General features: G+C 41.2%; 1 protein-coding gene across 1 annotated transcript in view; it reads right to left on the bottom strand.

Annotated features, from left to right (window-relative positions):
• The window catches only part of LOC131970754 (succinate receptor 1-like), a 47,518-nt gene continuing 24,211 nt past the window's right edge, over nt 1–23,307 (bottom strand). Inside the window, exons 3-4 of the mRNA XM_059332177.1 lie at nt 1,111–1,179; nt 1–957 (exon numbers count right to left, since the gene is read on the bottom strand). Of these exons, the coding sequence (XP_059188160.1) occupies nt 1–957; nt 1,111–1,179 (1,026 nt within the window). The remainder of the gene's footprint in view (nt 958–1,110; nt 1,180–23,307) is intronic.

Consider the following 23,307-nt stretch of genomic DNA (forward strand, 5'->3'; position numbering starts at 1 on the left):
TCAGGCCGGTTCTCTTTGTGGCAGGTTCTCTTTCTTTCTCACCAGCTTCCTGAACCTGGTGAGGAGGAGCTCTCTGAACTTGTCTCCCATGAAGAAGTAGAACACAGGGTTGATGACGCTGTGCAGGAAGGCCAGAGGTCTGGTGATGATGTAAGCGGCCTCTATGTACATGGTGGTGCAGAGCGGCAGCCCCGCCCACGCCTGCACCGACGCTATCCTGACGTTCCTCAGCAGGTGGTACGGGCTGTAGATCACCAGGAACATGATGGCCGCCGACGCAGCCACCCTCAGAGGACGCTTGTAGGACGTGGTCCTGCGCTGCACGGCCCTCTCCTGGACACGCAGCAGGTGTCCGATCTGGTAGGAGAAGACACAAAGACCAACCAGAGGGAGGACGTACCCCGTCAGGGTCAACCCCAGGCTGTAGCCCAGAGAACTGATGTCTCCTTTCAGGCTGGCGAAGTCTTTGCAGCGGCTCCAGTTCCCTGTCTGCAGGTCCTGCAGCATCAGGAAGATCATTGGAGCGACCTGCACGTTGACCAGCAGCCAGCTGAGGCCGGTCACCAGCAGGGCCGCCCGGGGCCGCAGCAGGTAGTGGCTCCGGGTCGGGTGTCTGATCAGCAGGAAGCGATCCATGCTCAGCAAAACCATAAACAGGATGGACGAGTAGAGGTTGACATGCAGGATGTAGCGGTTAACAACACAACCAACAGGGCTGCTCTCTGATTGGTCGTTGGCGTAGAGGTAGGAGAGGCGTGGCAGCGTGCAGAGGAACAGCAGGTCGGACACCGCCAGGCTGAACAGGTAAACATTACAGCTCTGCCACGCCGGCAAACAAAATATGTATCCCAGTATAACCAGGAGGTTGCCAGGGAAACCGATGCAGAACTGGATGGCGTAGAACGGAGACAGGTAGTACCTCTCCAGAACATCATCCAGCTCCGTACAGTTCAGACCCTGGAGGGGAGAGGAGGGAGGGAACAGGGGAAGGAAGGGAAGGAAGAGGAAACAAGGAGCACTTTCAACTACACAATAGTTAAAAAAACTGATTTAAGATGAACACATGCAGCACAACATTAATATTCTGTGTGTCAGCCCAGAAAGACTCACCATCCTGCAGGTTTCGTAGTAATTGGTGGTAAGGTGAGTGAGTGTGAGCGTCAGCAGGTGCAGCTCTATCTGGACACTGAAACAGTAAACAGTGAGTTGTGACAATGCTGGTGCTGAATATGACATGGCTGAGAGGCAGTTTGAGTGGCATTTACATAATAAATATGAAAAGATGACGCAAAACAAACAACACTTCCTAAAAGACTCAATAGGTTACCTATTGCTGCAGTCATGCTCTGACTGGTTACTGGCTCTCCAGCTGGAGGAGTGTTAAATATTTATGACTGACAAATGACACAATGTCTGGAAAACACATTAAAAACAGCTTTAATCTAACCTGATATCTGCTCCAATGGTTCTTTTAAACATTTGCATTCAGTCTAGAAAAAACGAGGTTATTATTTAATTGTATCTTTAAAAAGAAGAGTGCTCCACTTAAACAATTTGACATTTTTATGATTTTGTGTTTGTCATCTGATTACAATGCAAGAAATAATGCATCATTACAAGTTTGCAGGATTCATTTGCAGATGCTCGTAAATTAAGTCTGCAAACTGATGCAGCAGAGCATCAGAGGATGAGCAGAGACAGAAACATGTTGAAGCACACATCTGTATTCCTCTCCCAAGGAATATATCATAGTTAATCTACAGAGAGAGACGCGTTTTAACAATAGAAATGAACTTTAAAACGACAGCTGACCTCCTTATCTGTCTTTCCAACATCATTTTTAAATGTTAATCCAAAGTTAGTTTACCTGCAAGTTTTAGTTTCTTGTGAGAAACATGTTCATTTTGTTTTAATTGATTGAGCAACTGATCTCTGCACAAGGCGTAGACACTATATGTGTTTTACATCACTAAGGACACTTTGATCACAACCCTTAAACATTTATATAAAAAAGGTATAATTAGGTATACACTAAAGTTTACAGGTTCTACTGTACAAACAGCAAACAGCAGTTAAAGGTGCAGTAAGTGATTCTGGAGGAAGAAAGTTGAATGTTGAGACTCGTTCCCAGAATAACGATGTCTATATTTATTATATTTATATTTATTTAGTCTATATTTGACGAGCTGAGTCTCTGTAGTCTTTCTCCAGAATAACATACTTCGCCTTTTAAATGTGAAATGGAATGATTTATCCCTATCTAAACTTTATTATATAGTCGTACTTACAATCTTAAAAGACCTGAAGAATTGATCTGGTTCCAAAAAAATGGAAAACTGTATTTCACCAAATGGTTGTCCCGACTAAAGCCGCGATACCGTTCAGAAACATTGAGTGTTCTGGTTATTTCTCCTCGATGCTGTTTATCCTAACAGACATTTCAGTCTGCACATGCAACTGTCAGTGAAAAACCACAGACTGTGAAGAACCCTGTTGAGTGATGCAGCCACTCTTACAGCCACTGATCTTCAGTCTCACTTCTCTAAATGTTCAGGTTTATATACTCTTTATTTGTGTCCCTATATGGAGATTGTGTCAGACAGTAAGATGAGGCTAATGACCTGATGACTATCTCTTGATTTCTCATGAACCAGTTCATTTACAGCCTTCTGGGTAATTACCCACCAAAGTCCCCTTTTTATTTCAGTCAGTGGCAAACACAAATACAAACACATCTATTTCCTCTCTTAGTCTCGCACTTTTTTATTTTTATTTATTTATTTTTTATTGGTGAAATGACGGAACAAACAAGGTGACATGAGAGACAAATACACTGCACCATGTGGAGCACAAGTAGAGACAGAAGACATACAGACAGACAACAACAAAGAAAACATAAATGATAAACGATTTGCACAGAGGCATCACAGCTGTGTGTGTGTGTGTGCGTGCGTGTATGTGTGTGTGTGTGTGTGTGTGTGTGTGTGTGTGTGTGTGTGTGTCACTTATATGTATAACACAATGAAAATAAATAGGCAAAGAAAGCAAGAAGCACTAACGAGAGAAAACAAATAAACAAGAATAAATAAAATAACTAATTAAATAAATTTAAAAAAATATATATATAATATTAAAAATAATAATAATTATATATATACACACATACATAAAAAAATAAAAATAAACAACATATAATATAATATATAATATAATAACACAGGGGGATGGGAGACATCACCACAGAATATAGTTTGATGCGATATAGAATAACATATTACACAATAACAAGATGAATCATACACATAATAACCAATATAAACCGACACATCATGACAATGATAGCCACAACATCTTATTCTCACACTTAATGCTTTACATTCATTTATGACAATTCCTTCACACTGGCACATTTTCTTCATAACTGTTCATTCTATGCATGTTAGGATTAATGTTTGAGTCTCAGGTCAGGAAGTTGTTAACAACCTGTCTGCTGTCTTTACTCTGCTAATATCTGCTTCTTAGAGGAAAATGTGAATGTGTTCATGATTATTGAGTGTAGCTTTCCTAACTAATATAAGTATTACTCAGCAGTGTGTGAATGTATCTAGTGTGGAGAGCTCAAACCTCATTTCCTTCTCCACTGTTTGAGCAGATACAGTAGGCGTAATGATTTTAATCCTTTTAAACTAAACACGGTGGTTTCACATGCTAATTTGAAACTTCTAAGAAATATTCAAATGCTCTCTCCACATGAGAAAAGAATCTGAAAGCAATTATAACGGCTATCATGAGCAAAAAATGCATTAAACCCTCCAGTTTATAATACGATAAGCTTTTGTAATGTGAAACTATAACTATAATTCATTTACTTTGCTTCATAATTTATGCTGCTGTGTGTATGTGTTGACTTTATTCACTATCTCTGGTGTCAGGCTCCTTCCTGTGGTTGCATAACGCTCCCAGATCTTCATCATGTTGATTATGAAAGGAGGCCTAAGGTATATTTTGGCAACAAAGCTTACAATGTTGGTCAAAAACACATGATCTACTGCTGAGAGACATGTGAGACGGTGCCGGGGTCAGAGTAGTATTATTATTATTATATTTACCTTGCTCTGCAGAGACCATAAGCTAGGTATAACAGAAGAGATGTCCTTAGGAAACCCTGCAGAGGGATGTTTGGTTATATTACTGGGATCAGGAGAATCTTTAGCTTTCCTGTGTTCTGGTCCTGAGGATTTGTTCTGGTGGAGGCCAACACTGGGGCAACGACTGAGTCTTATTTTAATACTGACTCGGGTTAGCTTAGGTTAAAGTGTCTTTGCTTTATATTATTTATCAAAGATGTGAATCATTAAATACGATTAGATAAGACATTATTGGCCTCGCTCCAGATTACACAAAACAATAGTTGGTCCAACATCAACCAGTAGATCCTCAGAGCATCAGGCTGGTTCCTCTCAGGTCAACACAGCAGGATGTTTCTGTGGCTCAGAGACGTACAGGTTGATCTAAGGACACACATCTTAAACATGCTCTTTGTTCTGTGTTATACATTTACCCTGCTTTTGATCCCATGTTTAGTTTTAATACTTGTACTAATACTACACAAGTGGCACATTTCTTTGTTTTTCTGTGATTTCTCTCTGACATGTTAATAAAGTTGACCTCTTTCTGTCTTGTCTGACTCTGGACCAGCAGAGCTCTGATAGAGAATGTGTGCTTATCATTTTATTTTATATTAAGAGAGTGCCCTCTGCTGGCTCACCACTAAGACAGAATACCAAGTTTTAAGCAGCTTCACAGCTTAAAGGTTGTCATTTCACACATGACCAATAACAATGACTAACTGTTGTCTTTATGTGGCCGACCACAGAGTGGAGGCTTCTCTGGCTTCAACACTTCTCAGAAGCTTCTAAAGTTATTGTTTTTCGGCCTTGAAAGTGAAAGTCCTCTCTGCTGTAGAAACACATCTACAGGTGATATATGACTACAGACTGTATGCACATTGACAGTATGTGGCAGCTGATCAGCAGTGACTGAGAGTAAAGCTCTACTCATGTTGGAGCCTCGGGCTGGAGAGACACTCAGTCACTGAACAATATTTTTCTGTTATATTTTTTATAGACTCCATATGACCTTTAATAATTTTCCGCCCTGCAGAGGGAGTGTGGATGGATGCTGCGCCCGCAAAAAGCCACTAGTGACATATTTCATCTCTATTTCAGGTAAATCTGGCATAACTTCATCTGAGGATGAACTCAGACCTGAAGGCCTGTAAGGCCTGGGTGTGTGTACACTTTATCTTGTTTAAGAGACGGCTGTTTATCAATCGATTGCATTGGTTCCTAGTTTTGGAGATATCAGCAGTAGAGATGTCTTTCTTCTCTTCAACTAATGGAACTAGATGAAACTTCTTCGAAGCGCCAAAAAATTGGAAAAACTCAAAAGCTATGGTGTATTTCCATAAATGATGTCATGATGACTGAAGATAACAGACCTTGTTGTGATCAGTTTCATGTCAGAATTATACTGGAAACAAAAACTTTCTACATGAAACAGCTCACGAGATCTGTATTTGTTTTATTTGGGGTGAACTGTCTCTTTAAGAATTTCAAGCTGTGACTAAATACTGGACACTAAACCACTGAGGCCTTATCAACATTATCAACATCATCATCATAGCATCATGTCTACTGACCAGTTCAACCAGAAGCATTTTGTTTTTCTTGTGTTTAAGAAGTAAATTAGCCAGTAACGTACAAGAAAAAAGTAGATGAGAGATAAAACTAAAAATATGTGGAAAGTTTTTGCTGTTTATCTCTCTTGTGACTCATTTCACAGGCACTCTGATCAGTGCTGGGACCCGTTGGAGTGGCCCCAAGAACCACTGCAGTAAACTACCTCCCTAGATTACCATTTAATTTAAATGTAAATGCCGTTACTGTCTCCTGCCACCTGTATGTATGTTTCTGGAGTATAAAAAGAGCTCATAAAACTTTTCAAATTACAATCCTCATACAAGCGAGACCCAAAAGAAAAGGAAATGAATGTTGTAAAAAACTCATAAATAGAACATTTATTTCCTATATCAGCCCTGGCATATATCCTGTGATACACATGTGATCCAGCAGAGGGCAGTATTACCCAGAAGCTCAGATAGATAGTGGGTTAAGCTCCACAAGTGTCCCACCTTATGTTTATGGAAAATTACATCGATGAAATTATGCAGCAAAACCAAACAATTAAAACCATAAAACACCTTGAAGTAAGATCAAATGAGCTGAAATAATGTATGAGAGTTATGAGTCATTGTGATGGATCCATGGGGGGACGATGCAGAGAGAAGCCCGAACTGCTGCCAGTTAAATGGAAATTATACTGGGGAAAAAAGAGACAGAATGAGGACCAGAGAGGCCGAAAGAGGAATGGATGACAGAGCTGGTGATGGACTGGTTAGTGGAGGGCGGGGCATCAGCATGTCACAGTGAGTGTGTGTGTGTGTGTGTGTGTGTGTGTGTGTGTGTGAAGTGAAGGATTGAGAAGCTGATGGACTGTATCTAGTTTCACTTGTGCTCATTCCTCGCTCTTCTCCTTAGATGGGCCATTTGTCCTAAATGTACCATGACACACACACACACACACACACACACACACACACACACACACACACTTTTAATTTTCTGGAGACTCACTCTAACCACTACTTGCCCTAACTAACCCTAACCCTTACCCTAGTATCACAGCAAGTCTTTAACATCAAATGTAATAATTTATGGGTACCTGCATTTTGTCCCCATATGGAAGTTGGGTCCCCACAATGTGACTGTGTAAACAGCTATAAGTCCCCACAACATGCATAAAACATACCACACACACACACACACACACACACACACACACACACACACACACACACACACACACAGAAATAAATACCTTTATGACCAATTAACACATCTATTGTGTCTTTATTTTGTCCCTATATGGAGATTGTGTCAGACAGATGAGGCTAATGACCTGATGACTATCTCTTGATTTCTCATGAACCAGTTCATTTACAGCCTTCTGGGTAACCACCAGCCCTTCAAAGTTCCCTTTTTATTTCAGTCAGTGGCAAACACAAATACAAACACATCTATTTCCTCTCTTATTCTCTCACTTAATGCTTTACATTAAATTTTGACAATTCCTTCACACTGGCACATTTTCTTCATAACTGTTCATTCTATGCATGTTAGGATTAATGTTTGAGTCGCCGGTCAGGAAGTTGTTAACGAACAACCTGTCTGCTGTCTTTACTCTGCTGATATCTGCTTCTTAGAGGGAAATGTGAATGTGTTCATGATTATTGAGAACGCAGCTTTCCTAACTAACACACACACTCAAACACACTGAAACACACACAGAAATGACCTTTGTGACCTAAAACAAAAACACACACCGTTCCATAACATAATAAGATGAAATACTGTGACCTGACGACAGCGTATGTGTGTTATTTTAGACGGTCATGTTAACACATGTGAGTGAGTGTGTGAGTGTTCCCATTAGCCTGTAGCTTAGCGTGTCCCAGTTCTGAAGGTGACACACTTACAGCTCCATCACTACTCTGCACTAATTATCAACCAGGTTCATCTGACAGAGTTAATTGGATCAGAGTGGATGTAAAGCAGCTGATGGTGTTTGGTTGTGTATCACATGAGATGAGGGCAGAGAAAGTCAGATATTGCATCTTTTACCTGCATAGTGAGGCTGTGAGTTCTAAGAGCAGCATGAGTCCTCCAGCTCTCTATAACCTCTGCTCTTTTCACTTTCATTCTGTTTCTCTCCTCTCACTCTCTATCTATAGTCTATCTATCTTCCTGTATGATCATCTCAACTTTCTCTCTCACTCTTTCCCATCCTGTCTTCTTTATTTTCTCCAAAACTTCAAATTCCAATATGTTCTTATAGGCTTGAGTCAGAGGGAGTTTAAATAATTCATGCGGTGTTTGTGTGAGCAGCAGACTGGCTGCTGAGGCAGAAGGTGAGATGGAGGCTTCACCTCTCTTCTCTCTGCTGGGGTCACAGCCGGGACCCACCATGCAAACTGCTGTGGAAATGTCCTTAAAAGCCCTGAAATAGTCCTTGTTGTCATGTTTCAGATGTGCACCAGCATTCTGTCCCGGTCAAACATGATCATTAGTTGTTGAAATATACAGCTAGCTAGTGCTTTTTTTTGGGCCAATTTACAGTTTGACTTCAGTGAGAGAAGCAGTTAAACTGCTGCTCTTCTATCTGTGTCAGAGATTCTGTCAAATGAACTTTCCCCTTCTCTCTGCTGCAGAGAGGGAATAAAACAACCCTAACGGAGGAAATAATTGTTAAATTCTGGCATAACATTTCTGGGACATTTAGAGTCCCTTTAAACCACAGAGTTGTGTTCAAACATATCATAAATGACAGCAGTTTAGAATATTTGTACAGCAATCATTATGAAAGAGAATAACTAGAATCAGGGATTGATGCTTATATTTATAAGCTGCGGCAAAGCGTCTCCAAAAGGCTTGCAGTGTGGGGATTTTTATTTTTATTTTAACCTTTATTTGACAGGTAATTTCACTGAGATCTCTTTCTCAATACCTGATAAAACTGAATCCACCAACTGTGGATATTTGGTGGCCACAGATGAATCCTTGAAGCCACTTTCATTCACACACACACACACACACACACACATGACACATGTCAGAATTACAGGTCTGTGCACTTTGACATGTTTGAAACCTTTCAGAGGAGAAAAATATTCTTTGTATCCCTGATGAAAACTGACAAGGTGACAAGTCAGCTGACAGGTGATGAAGCCGTGTCAGGGCAGTCATCCTGACAGAAGCTGTGATTAAACAGCTAGGACCCTGGTGTTGTGTTGTGTTGAGGTGGTCTGGGACCTCGTTCCTCCTCAGGTTGAACCCGGTGACTCCGACATGTCTTTCTGTATTCTTCGCCCTGCTGTGGATCTATTTCATTTTCAGTCACGGCAGCTCTGAGGCTTGTTTTACACACGCTGCTGCTGTTTGCTGCGTCAGGCCTTCTCAGCGTTACTGATATGATTGCTCTGCTGTCTACTGGGACGGATAAATCCAAAACCAGCGTCAGGTCAGCTAACCGTCAGCTAATCGCTACGCTAGTCACTGGACACGTTGCAGAGCTAAGACTTCCTGGCCTTAGCGGGTCTAATATCTATAATATCTAATGTTTTCACTTCAGCCTGTGATCAGGGTCAGTCAGGCTGCACCACTGATGCCGTGCCACCGCTTTATCTACAGCTTTACACTGTGTGAAGCTCTTACAAATCTGTGTGTTGCTCTGCATAATGCTGGTTAGTGTACGTACCGTGAACTCTCAGAAATGCAGCAAGCAGCTGCCTGCTTTTAATTCTGCTAAACGGTAGCTTGAGTGAGTCTTTGTGGGTTTTTCACGAGCAATGAAGCTTGTTTCCCGCATTAAACTGGCAGCTGTGTGACACAGAGACGCGCGCTCCAAACTGCAACATCTGTGTGTGATTTACCAGTTGCGTCCTTGTCAGAGTTCACGTGAATCGCTACCATTCATTTCAGCAAGTGGCAGTTGTAAGTTTTCTTTGCGAGAGTTGTTTTCCGAGCGCGCGCACACACACACACACACACACACACACACACACTGACACTACACACGCTACAGGCCTTTTTTTTTAAAGCCTTTTCTTGTTTCCTTACCGGCATCACCAGGTTTTACAGACCTGAATATTACTGCAGCACAGAACATAATGGCCCTCCTGTTCTGAGTCCCAACTTGATGACATCATAGCGCTGCTGTGGGGGAACTGGGAGCTGTGAGGCAGGTTATATTATTTAAAACACATTGTAATGCTTTAGAAAGGATATCAGAGCCTCTGAGTGTCTTTTAAACCTCAGTGGTGATTGTAAAGTAGTGTAACTTAACAGAAAGGAAGGAGGAAGTACTTTTTATTCCTCAGCTTTACTCCTAACAGCACATCAGCTCTCTGTCACTCCTCTTCTGAATCGGCAGCTCCGTCAGTTGACAGTCAGCGTGGGCTGACAACAGAAAACTTCCCTTTTCAACACTAACATCAGCTGTTCTTTCCCTCTCTTTCTCTTTCCCCTCCCTTTTAACTTCCTGTGGGTTTTTTCCTCCCTCCCTTCTCCTCATCATTGTAATTCTCTTGACTTGTCTCCGTTTTGTTCCCTCCCATCTCTCTATAATATCAGACACAAAGAAACACAGCTTGAGAGGGTTTTTTTGTCAGTTACAGTGTTTGGACCAATGGCTTGTCATATCCGCAGCCTCCTAATTGGTGTCATATGGTGTCAGGGGACTGGGAATCTGGTAGCACCAGGGAGGACGAACTGAAATCTGTCTTCACACTGAAGAACAGAGAGTCTGCTCGGAGGAAAACAATGTGTTGAGCTGTGACATCATTGGGATGTTTTTCACTGTAAATTTGGCAAGGGGGAAATTTAAATGATGAGCTAAGATTTGACACAAAAGCTGAGTTGAAAAAAAAAAGTAATCTAAAAAACCTGACAAGTTCTTAATATCTCTGGGTGTGATGTTTCAGTATCAGAGCTGCAGAATGATTAGTTTCTGCTGGGAGGGGTTTAACCCCTTGGCACTGACTGACTCCACTGTATTTGAATATTTCTGCATACGAGGTCCCTAAACACTCACTGAGGTGAATAAATTGGGTACGACTGGACTTATTGCCTTCAGAGCCCAATGTTATTCATGATGTTAGTCCCGATGGTAGCCATTTTGTTGCAGTGAGAGCATTTCTTTAACCTGACCTCACTGTGTAAAACTACCTGCTGTGACCTCTAGGATAATCACAGCCTCAAGAAACTTTACAACCACAAACTAGACACAGAGAGCATTCAGAACATGTAAAACTTTTAAATCGATGTCCCTAAATAGTTTCCTTTAGGGGGAAGAGATGCCGCTGGGAAAGTCTCAGGCCACTGATCAAACCAGCATGGGTTATTATGCAATATCATACACATTGTGATCGTGCATTAACCTGCATCACTAACTGTGCACAGAGTGTCCGGTGCTTGTTGTAAACAAACAGAGATCGCTAAGTGAACACCTCCCTCAGCAGCAGCACATACACACTGTACTGCTACAGAGCTAACTGTTAGCCTGTTAGCACATACACACTGTACTGCTACAGAGCTAACTGTTAGCCTGTTAGCACATACACACTGTACTGCTACAGAGCTAACTGTTAGCCTGTTAGCACATACACACTGTACTGCTACAGAGCTAACTTTTAGCCTGTTAGCACATACACACTGTACTGCTACAGAGCTAACTGTTAGCCTGTTAGCACATACACACTGTACTGCTACAGTGCTAACTGTTAGCCTGTTTGAACATACACACTGTACTGCTACAGAGCTAACTGTTAGCCTGTTAGCACATACACACTGTACTGCTACAGAGCTAACTGTTAGCCTGTTAGCACATACACACTGTACTGCTACAGAGCTAACTGTTAGCCTGTTAGTACATACACACTTTACTGCTACAGAGCTAACTGTTAGCCTGTTAGTACATACACACTTTACTGCTACAGAGCTAACTTTAGCAGTGGTGCTACTGTGCACATCGTTCCACGAATGCCGGACTGCACTATGAGAGGGCAGAAAATCACTTTGCCTTTGCAGGATCACTATGAATCATACATTATCACATCCTGCTCAGCCTTCAATCCAATCAGCAACCAGGCTTTTTTTTAGGGGAGAAAAATGGCCATGCTCTTCAACAGGGCCAAAAAAAGTCGGGTCAAAAGACCGCGAGGGCGGCTCATATTCGAATGAGGGGCGTTTCAGTGAGTGAGACCCGCCTCATTCTGGGTATTGGACTGTAATGGAAACACCCCTATTGTGGCCTTTTGGAGTTTTTAAAAAATCCTTTTTAATCAATTCTCAATTAGAGAAAAAGGCAAAATTTGGCACCCAATCTGTGTAACAAATTTCTGCAACAGCTTATGAGACATAATGCTTTTAAGTAATTGATTAATAGATTTATATTAAAGATTTACAAGACAATAACATCTTGACACACTAAGTTGCTAAAATGAATCTTCAGTTTTCCAGCCTTTAGCTGTGTTCCAGCTACTGTTGACCTTCTGTCTCCCCCTAAATATCCACTGCCCTCCACCCCGAATTCTCTCTAACACGAGGCAGAACTTAAAGAGGTGAAATTCCTGGCGTGTGTGTGTTGGCACCAGAGGAGGACCGGCTCTGCCAGCCATTGTCAGAGTGGTCAACAGCCTCCTAAATAACACACCCACAGGAATCTGTCTCAGTCTGCTTGGTTTAAAGAAAATAAAGAGAGGAAATAAGGAGAGGTCTTTTCAGGAGGTGGCCACACGACTCTGAGGTTGTTGTTTTCTCATATGGTCTTACAGGCTGAGCAGTCACATACAGTATGATGCATCCTGTTGTATGTTGTTGTGTTTCTGCCTTCGTCTCTGTCTGAACCTGAACCTCTGCTCCTCCTCCTCAGTTCTCTATCACTGCTCCCCCTTCTCCTCCCCACCGGCCAGCCGCTCTGCCTTCTCCTCCTCATTCGCTCCTCCCCAGGTGGGCGATTATGAGTGGCATGATACTAATGTCTCAACGTTGTGCTCTGCTGCACACAGACAAGAAAAACAAAAGAAAACAACATCAGTTTGAGAGCGAGGGAAGCAGTTTCTCCATCTCCTGCTCCGTCTCTCAGCAGGTAGACGGGTGGAGGTCTCGCCCTGTGACATCACAGTCCTCCGCCCGTCTCATGCCGGCTCAGGTTTCAGCTCCACGGATTAAATTAGGCTCATATTGGTTGGCTGACTCACTGTCCTTGAGTTCTGTTGCTGTGAAGGGGAGGCTGCATGGCTCTGTGGTCAAGTAGGGGTGGGTCTAGATTGGATTTTTGCTCAGATGGATATAAATCTGAAATGAACATGCATAGATTCTCTGCTCCCTCCCTCGTTGCCACACTTCCTCATTTGCTTTGTAATCGGAAGCACTGACTTGTCTTTTCATAGAAGTCTCACCTGTGCTTTAAATTCTCATATTTCTACATTTTTAGCATGCTAATGGCATGGCTTTTGGGATGGAAGTGCTGGTCGATCCGACACTCTGGCTAGACTGAAATATCTTAACAACTACGGGATGGATTGCTGTAAAAGTTTAAACTGACTCCCATGGTGCTCCGAGGAGGAATCCTACTGATGTTGGTGATCTTCACACTTCACTACCAGATCATCCAGCAGATATTTATTCTTGTGCTGATGCACTAGGCACTGTATGGGATACATAAGCTTTTAAAGTAGCTATAATGTGAACCCATCCATGGCAATATCTTATGCTCAGAGCAAGTATTCGAAATAGAAAAACACAGCAAAAACTCATCGTCATTACATCGTGAAGACATGGATGGGCTGGTTTGACCCTGACATCAACACTGACTTATCTACATGGACTTTTTAACTTGTAACTCATAATGACATTCAGCCTCAGCTGTACTTTCTGTTCAATGCTAATTCGTGAATGTTAGCAAGCTTAACATCTACATGTTAGCATTATTCTTTGCAGCAATGTTAGCATTTAGCTTAATTTGTGGCTAAATTCAACCTCACGAAGCAGCTAGCAAGGCTGTGGTTTTATTCTTTCTTCCACATCTTAAATCTTAAATCTTAAATTATCTTTTTTTTTTATTAATCTTTAATCCGAACCCTGTCACGACCATCATGATTATATTACGCCTCCGTTCTGACTTCTGAATTAACCTCTATGACATTTATTTCATATTTATACATACATACAAAACCTTTGAGCATCACAATATGAACTGAGTTGATCTTTATTTGCCAATTACATAAACAATAACTTCTTAATAGTTCATTTTGCTTTTTGGTGTGTATATTTACTTTTATTTATTTCACTCTGTCTGACTGGGAGCAGGAGAATTTACACTGTAAAATGTATATGTTCTTTCACATTGCCTCTATAGGGGACACACACACACACACACACACACACACACACACACACAGCCAGTAGATGGGTATAGAGATGTTCTGAGGAACTACAGTGATGTGTGAGACAGATGTGCTGCTGATAGGCAGCATGAAACAAAGAGGATGAAGAGGATGAAGAGGAGGATGATGAATGCACTCTGCAGCAGAGATGGAATGGTAGAAATGGTGCAGTAGGGCAGGAAGGGCTTTGATTCAATTCTAAAGAGAGCTTCCCAGATTTCATTAAACCTGAGACTGCATTCTTATGGAGAGTGTAAAACTCTCCTGAATGGACAACACGCCTGAGATTTCTCTTTATGGATCCTATTCTTTTCTTTATTCCCATTCCCCCATTTTCTTCCTTTTCTTCATTTTTCCCATCACTGCTTTGGCAGAGCTCCAGTCTCTAAGCTTTTCATTGGCCTACTGACTCTACAAACAGCTTTACAACATTCCTGAGGAGGAATCATGCCTCCTCCTCACCTCTGTGTACACACTACATCTAGCCCCTCAGAGCTCTGATAGCCTTTCAAAGACCTCCCTGGAACATCCTCGCCCTCGTGCTGCTTCAGTCCTGTTCCTATTTAACCACGAGCTTTACCTCCTGCTCTGGTATTTCTTTATCTGTTCTGTGTAAACACTGCGTACACATACAAGTGTGCACATGGTCAGCCCCGTTCTGTGTTTATACGAGCGGGATGGAGGCATGCTGGTGGTTTCACCACTGTAAACACGTCTTAACGGATGTCTGCTGCTTGCTGTGGGTGATGTCATCCCGTCAGCCGACAGAGCCAAGTTCAACATTCTACGCATGCAAGAGGGTCGCACACAGGAAAACATATGACCAAAAAAAGGCAATCCAGCATCGGCCGTGGCATCAGTAGTCTGGAGCAAACATCATTAAGCTAAGAACTGTGACTAGCAGAGCAAAGAATTGAGTTAGCTCAGACAGTCAGCTTTCATCTACACTCATTAGGTTACAGCTCATTCTTAGGCCTGGCACACCACTGCTCCTGTTTTCTCTCCTCCTTTCCCTTCATTCCTTTGTAGCTTCCTCCTTCCTTGTGTCTACATGGTTTTCCCTGTCTCTCTCTCTCTCTCACACACACAGAAAAACAAAAACAATATTGACTCTGCATAGCAGAATGATTACTTTTAAGCTGATGCTGTGGCAGACTGCAGCCTGTTTTCCAGTCAGTGGCTCACTGTGAGCAATGGGTAATGGCTGAGAGATGGAGATGGAGTGAAGGAGCAGAGTGGCTGCAGGAGGAGGAAGGAGGAGGAAGTCCTCTGTTTCTCTGCCATAGAAGGATGTTTGTGAACACGTTTTGTTTGCACTGAGGCTCTAATCTATCTATCTATCTCTGCAGAAACATACAACATGCATGTAGACACACACAAACACATTTGCATGCAAATGCTTGTCAGCTCTGTGTGTAAATGAATAATTCAGGGACAATGCAGCAAATTCCAAACACACCAGGATGCTGTAGTGAATTCCAATTGGAAATATTCATGTTAACATTGTTTCAACATTGTTTAATCATCTAAAACACATGAACATGCTTAGCATCTTCCTGGACGTGTTTTACAGGATGTTTTTGTAGTGACACATGATTACCGCTGCTCAGAACATGCTGCAGACGTTTACAACACATTGTGTTGTTTTCAAGATGTGATGATCGCTGTTTTAAACACTAAAAACAGGCTTAGAAACACTTATTTCTTATACAATGAGAAACAAGAATACTACCACTGGACACAAGAACAATACTACAAAAAACAAGTATTACAACGGAAAACAAGAACAATACTACATGAAACAACTATATTACGGGACACAAGATTACTACATTGGGACACAAAATAAACTTCTGGACAAAACATCCAACAACGGAACACAAGTTCAAACATCCTGGGTCTGCTGGTCCCATTCACTTCCCCGAAGGAATATCCAAGCAGCTTTTAATATCATATTGCAGATTAATGTATCTATGGTTTCCAGATGCGTATAATGTCAACATCTTTTAATGGGGACTGGGCTGAGAGCACAACTGTCCTACAGGTTACAAATAAACAAGCAGTGCAGTAAATTAAAAAAGCAATATATAAACAACACGAATGTTTTTCATTATAACATAAAATATAGATGTACTTTCTATTTCTATACTAACTCTGGAACAATTCACACTATACAAACCATTATGCAGCACTAATTAGCTTCAGTAGAACACTGTATGGGCTATCAATAACAAATCAATGCAGTGATCTAACAGCACTGTAATGTGATTATCTGTATATTTAAATCACATTGCCTTGGCAGCTTTCTCTCATGTTTTCATGATCTTTCATATTCTTTACTAATCTCCTCCTGTTACTGAAGCACATCTTTCCAGCCTGCCACCCACCACAGAGCCCTCTGCAGTGATAATATTGATGATGGATTTGTTTTATACTCTTTATGTAATCTTTGTTTCAGTCTGCTTTAATCACTAATGAGCTGAGTAACATGCATGGGTTTCCTGAGGCAGTATGGGTAGTGTAGTCCCCCAGAGTGTCCTCAGTGTAGGTCTGAGCTCTGAGCTCCCTGTTGGAGTACTAAGGGGATTGGATATGCTCTGCTAATGCTATTAGTGCTGCAGCTGGGGATTACTGTCTCTAAAGGAAAGGGGAAAAGGGCGTGAAAAGTGAAAAATCATTGCGTCGGGGAGAATGTGTGTGAAAGAGATTTGCATGTTTGTATTTCAGAGAAAGAGAGAGAGATTAAAAAAGGGATATTCATGCAGACGATTGCGCAGCAGCAACAATACTAAGTCACTGGCTCTTATGCAAAGTGTTGTGTGAGCTGTTTTTTAGTTTCATTTGGCTGTTACAGTACTCTTGGGATTTGACTTAATTAGTCTATTAAACTGGCCAGCACCTCTCAGAAACAGACTTATTTTTAGCTAAAGGAGAGTTAGATGTCGTGATTATTATTTTTTTCAAGAAGGTCAAAGTTGAAAATCTGAGTTCTGATCTGATTGCCTTGTGTCAGAAAAGCTTGTTAAAGGGATAGTTCAGATGTTTTCAGGTTGAACTATATGAAGTGTATCCAGTGTATCATTAGATGGCGGTCAGCTCGGCCATGTTTGGAGGAGCAGCAGAGCGATGGGCACAGACGCTCAGCTGTTTGCAGTTATGGATGGGGGAAGCAGCAAAACATAATTTAGCCGCATAAACAATGTTTCTGTTTTTGCCATCAGATAGCCTCTTTCTATTTCCACAGTCTCACTTCTGTATCTTGCAGCCATTCAGTCTCCCTCTAAAATTCTTCTTCTGATAAAGATTTCATCTTTGCCGTGTTGAGCCCTCATTTTTATTTTCTGATATTTGTTGTATGCGCCGCATAGTTGTGCTCGAGCAAAAGAAATCAGAAGTTCCTTGTTGTAAAAATGTTCTGCCATAGGAAAGGCTGAGCAGTAAAAATATTCTCGATATAACAAACACTTAAACTGATATTGATTATTCTTTTTAGATGGGCCTCTTTTCAGGAGGCTAGCAGATGTTTTGGTGCTGCCAATGTCCACAGCTGCACATTACTGATGTCTTACATGCTGGTTCTTCTGCCTGCTGCTCCATACTGGGAGCAGGCCCAATACCATACACTGACTAGGAATAATTTAGTCAATATAACTATAATAATAATAATAACTATCTCATAGAACCTCACTTCAAAAAAATCTGAACTATCAGATAGTCATAAAATTACTAAAGTATCAATTTGGAACACTGATTGATAATTGACTTATAATAATTATAATCAAATTACCATATTAAAAATAAAATGACGATGCCTTTTGTCTTGGCAGAACAACAGACGATGCTTACTGTGAAATCTCTGTGTCTGTAAAAAGGTTTTAAAGTTTTAAGTGTAATGAGTTATTACGGTATGACTTTATAAGTTAGTGAAGGCCTAGTTTTGGTGTAAACAAGACATTTCATTTCAAATAGTATAGCCAAATAAACATCAAAAGTAGTAAAAAAAAAAAAAAAAAGTAGTAATTTACAGACATTAGATCAAAAAACCATTGATTAGTTGAACAACTTGTTCTTCTTGTACTTATTGATCTAGCCCAGTTCGTTCCCACAGTCCAGAGATGGAAAGGGGACGCAGAAATCCTTTTGGTGAAGAACTAGTTCCTTTTTGGGTTTTGGTGTTTTCCAGAGTCATTTGTTGTTTTTTTGGCTTCAAATCTTGGGGATTTCTTTCTGACGATATCTCACATGAATTTCAGCAGAGCCCCATGGTTTGGTTTCCAGGTCCTTGCAGGCGTTTGTCCTGTGGAGCTGCAGGAGAGCTGGTCTCTGCAGGAAGAGAGGAGTTCTTTTCACACCCTTTAAACTATTGTGTGACGTGTCAACAGAGCAAAATTTAAGAAGAGCTGAAAATGTTACAGTGTCATTTTAAATACCCAGCACTGCTTACAATGTTGTTTTTGGAACACATGGTTAATTTCTTTACATTTCCATGTGTGCGACAACTGAATCCTCCTCTGGTCTGTGTAAGTGATATTCCAGGGTTCAGATATCTGTATCTGGTATCAGGCATGGTGGACAGTATGTACACCACCTGAGATCAATACTGAAGGAAAATGAGAATCATCCTGGGCTAAAATAAGGAACACTACCCAACACTCAGAATATATCCAGACCTGACAGGAGGACAGAGTTTAGAGAGGTCAGCATCTTGTTTTCTTACTTGGAGCTCAATGTACCTTTATATATCACCCTGTAAACAAAAAAACCATGATCCATGATACGTGGTGCCAGCCTGGACATGATGTGCCCAGCGCGGCTCCCTGCAGCCGGCCGCTGGCTGATCTCTGTGAGTGGAGCATCTCCAACCAGCTGCTGGAGGAGACTGAGCCTCCAGGGAAACACTCCCTGACTTTGAATTACCAAGTAAGTAATGAAGAAGTGTTCTAAATCATTGAATACTATATACATCATCTGGCCCAAAAACATCGCCTTATGAATATGTACAGTGTGTGTGGAGGGTTTGCAGTCACCACAGGCGATATTATTTTACCAGGCGTTTGTTTGTCCAATCAAAAAGAAAATCTCAATTTAATATTGCCCGGAGGCTGCTGCAGGTGATTCTTTTTAAGTTTTTTCCTCCCTCAACAGTCTGATATTCCCAGTCAGATTCTGAGAGAAGTACAATCTGTAGACATGGGCCATGCACACTGGCAATATGTTTCAACATGTTATTATCAAATTCAACCCTTTCAGCTCATATTTTCTTCATGCGTCTCTAATCAGATATTTACCTCCACATAAACAAAGTGCAGTTTGTTTTGTGTATGCTTTAGTAAGCTACCATAATTACCAATTAGTTTCTAAAAGTATGTGCATCTCTTAGACTAAAGCATTTCACTTCTGTTTAACTGTGTTTGAACTACAAAACCGATAATAAAATCAGTGTTTCTGTTTTCCACGGTTATCCTTCACCTTCTGTCTCTCTGTCACAGCATCTGTTCTCCTTCTCCAATAATCATTATCTGCTCTTAACCCACATTTACACATCTCTCTGCTACGAGTCTAAAGATTTTCCTATGAATATTTACCAACAGTAAGTTACCAAGGGCAATCTGCTGAGATGTTCTCCTCCCACCCTGTTCATGTGTATGCATGGCCATGCCTGTGGGCTGCACATTGCATGTGTGTGTGTTATTCTTGTGTGTGTGTGTGTGTGTGTGTGTGTGTGTGTGTGTGTGTGTTATTGTTCAGTGGTCTCCTGGAGGCGGGTCAGGCTTTGGATCAGACCAGAGTAACCTAAGTTATCAGCATCTCTCCCACACACAGCCTGACTGCTGTAGATTAATATGCAGAGTGTTTTTTTGCATACTCATATCATTATTCATTTTCAAAGAGACATTAAGTTGTGTTAGTATTCATCACATCCACTTGTTCCTTACAGTAGCAGCTGTATTCTGTCTGTCTGTGCGTTGCTCCATGCAGCAACACACTGACAGGTTTGCAGCTACATTGCACCATTCTGAGTGAGTGGCGTTAACAAGAACTGTCTTCTATCCAACACTCTTCAACTCTTCACATTATGGTCCCAACAATGCAGCAGCGTCCATCTGTGCAGCGGTGCTGAACTTCCTGTCAGCTCTCAGCCAGAGGACGGGCAGCATGTCTGTGAAATGGCCTTTAGCTGAAACAATCGGGGGTTTATGATGTAATATAGGGAATATTAACTTTCTGATTGCATCGTTAACCTATTATCATACATTATCATAGTCTTTTAGTTACTCTGCTGTTTAGTGGTCCCTGTGTTCACCAATATGGAGACTCTGTCCTGGAGCCCGACCGATATGGGATTGTTGAGACGGATTCTGAAATCTATTTATTCATAAATAACCGATATGGTGCCAATATAGTCATTTTTTGAGATGGAAAGAAAATAAACCTTTTTTATGTGGATTGCGCATTGATTTTTAACCACTCTGTAAATGTACCCAGAGCTACTTTCTCAAACATAAAGTTTATTAAATAATATCTAACATTGTTATTCATTATTATACATCATACAAACAATGCATTACATTATAAGCCAGGTTCATAAATGATAACTGAGAAAATAAAGAATAAATGGGAATAATTTAAATAGCTAAATACACATCATTACTGTTGAGTTTCAGTCATTTGCTGACTATTTAGAAATATTAATAGCTAACAAATTTCTAAATCATGCAAGCAACATGCATTATATATTTTCTGCATTATATATACTGTAAGAAAAGTTTTCATAATGGCACATATTGAACAGAATTAACACAGATAAACACAAATTCAGATATGGATGAATGGATGATTGTAATTAAGTGTGTTATCTTACTCCTGGCTTCATATTTAGGACTTTCTTCTCTTCTGTGCGTTGCAGTTTTTGCTTTTTGCTTCCACAACTTCCAGAAGTCATTTCATTGCTTACGTTGACAGAAGAATTATTATCTCAATATCATGAAATCAGACGAGTGCAGGATCACAAGATGACATGAAACTTAAAGTAATGCATATATGTTTCAGACAAACCAGCGTCCTATGAGGAGGTTTATATGGTGTCACAAAGAGCTGACTGTTGATTCAAACAACAATAAAGGTTAGATGCTTCATTGAATGAAGAGCAAAAAATAAAAGCTTTTCCTGATGGACGAGATGTTTTTCTCTGGCTTTGACGTGAATGACGTCATCAACAGATGGTTCATCCAATCACCTGCCAGGTATTTTCTGTAAGTGTCTGCCTTTTTTCCAAATGGTTTCCAATGACGGTTTCTCAGATGGTTCTATGTAACAAACCATCTGGTGCGCCAGCTTATTTCTTTGGATGCTGTGTGGTGGAATTTTTCAGCCTCAAACACCACAAACATTTAATTTAATGGAGATGGAAAAACACTGGTAAAGTTTGAAAGCTGAGCAGGAAACGGATCGCTGCGTCTGTTCCTGCAGGTTCTGTTTACACGGCTATGGAAGTGCACCGGTCCGGTGTACAGGCTCAAACAGGTGGGATTCTATGCAAACCGGCTGAGCTGGCATTTGTCAATATGACATGTTCTTGCAAATAAAAAGTAGCTATTTCAGAGACCTGTGCCAAGGTGTCGGCAGGGCCACGCCCACAATCGTCTCAAACACAGAAAACAGAAAATACAGGTAGAAGAAGGAGATACAGACACAGCCAGAGAATATTTTTGGATAGAAGCGTTTCCATAAAGGTAAAAACTGCACGGCTGCTGGGAGGCTCGGCTCACTCGGCGTGTCTCCATTACAAAAAAAGTCCCCAGAAGGATTTACGAGGCTCCGGAGGTGAGGTACAGTTTTCAATCGTTGCGTAATCGCTTAGTGAGAGTTTGACCGTGACGTCACAGACAAAACAAGTCAAACAGCCGCCGGCTCACATTCAGACTGTGAGGGTGTTTCGGCGAGGGAGACGCGCCTCATTCTGGGTGTTTGACTGTAGTGGAAACACACCTTTTAGTCTATATGTTGTTTATTATGCCTTGCTGCAAAATGATTACTTATACTTGTCTTAATGTTTTTCCTGCTAGCTGTGATGGTTTTTCCTTGTAGAAAGCATGCTATGTTCCTAATACTCCTCAACAGCCTATATTGTTGGATATTACAGAGAGGACAGTTGATAGTTTGCATGTCAAGGAATATTAAAATCTTTCAGCAGTGTGATGCTTGCCCATTCTGTTTGGTGTGCGGCTCTCAGCGGGAACACAGACTGATTATAACAGACTCAGACATCGAACCCCTCACCCCCCCTCCCCCTCTCACAGAGAGATGAGGGAAGATGTGTTTAAAAATAAATGGGTAAATATTATTTTGCTGTCAGATGCAGCATTTGAAAAGCCTGTTCAACCTTCCAGCAGCAGCTGGAGCCCGAGCCTTTAATACTGTAGTTCTGCTGACAGATTACACGCAGAGTCCCGCTCTTTATTTAAATAAAGGTTTGAAATGCTGCTACGATGCTCAGTGTCAAATATTTGTGATGTGGTTGTGTGCTTGCATCAACAAGCTGAGCCTGAAGTTATATTTTGTCCTCAAGGCAATACTTCAACTGAAGCTTTTAGATTTTTCAGAATGCTTCTCTGCATATGTTGAAGAACAGGAGAGAAATGATATCTACTGCAGCAGGATATCCGCTTTCTTTTGACTTCCGCTTTACTTTAAATGCAATATGATAAAGCAAACTAAATACTAAAACATCCTATGATGGGATCACAAACAGCAGCTACACCAAATTGAACCAGGGGCGTAAATTTTGGTGATTCCACACCAGTTTTAAACACGTTCTTCATTTGATCACTTTCATGACTTCTTCTATGATTGTGACGCTATCACCGTGACAAAATGTCTCCACAGAAAGACATGTGAACACCTGGAAAAGAACTCAACACCTGGTCCTCTACTCACAGTTCAGGGCCACATTTAGCTATGATCACCAACATACACATGCACACACACACACACACACAGACTCACAAGGTAAAAAAACAATAGCAACCCAGCTGCGGCTGGTCGCTAAAGCAGGATATTTAGAAATTAATTTTCAAATAAATTTGCTCCCGCAGACTCTCGCTGAGCAGGAGTTTTTTTATTCAGTCTAGACTTCAGCCCTTTAATGCAGGATGCACAGAGTAGTTTTAAGACTTTACTTACCGTATGAGAAAGAGTGGCTACAGTACAGGTATAAAACATTCTGGGGGTAGTAATAATTA

Source organism: Centropristis striata, chromosome 4 (genome assembly GCF_030273125.1).
Source record: "Centropristis striata isolate RG_2023a ecotype Rhode Island chromosome 4, C.striata_1.0, whole genome shotgun sequence".
Lineage (NCBI taxonomy): Eukaryota > Metazoa > Chordata > Actinopteri > Perciformes > Serranidae > Centropristis > Centropristis striata.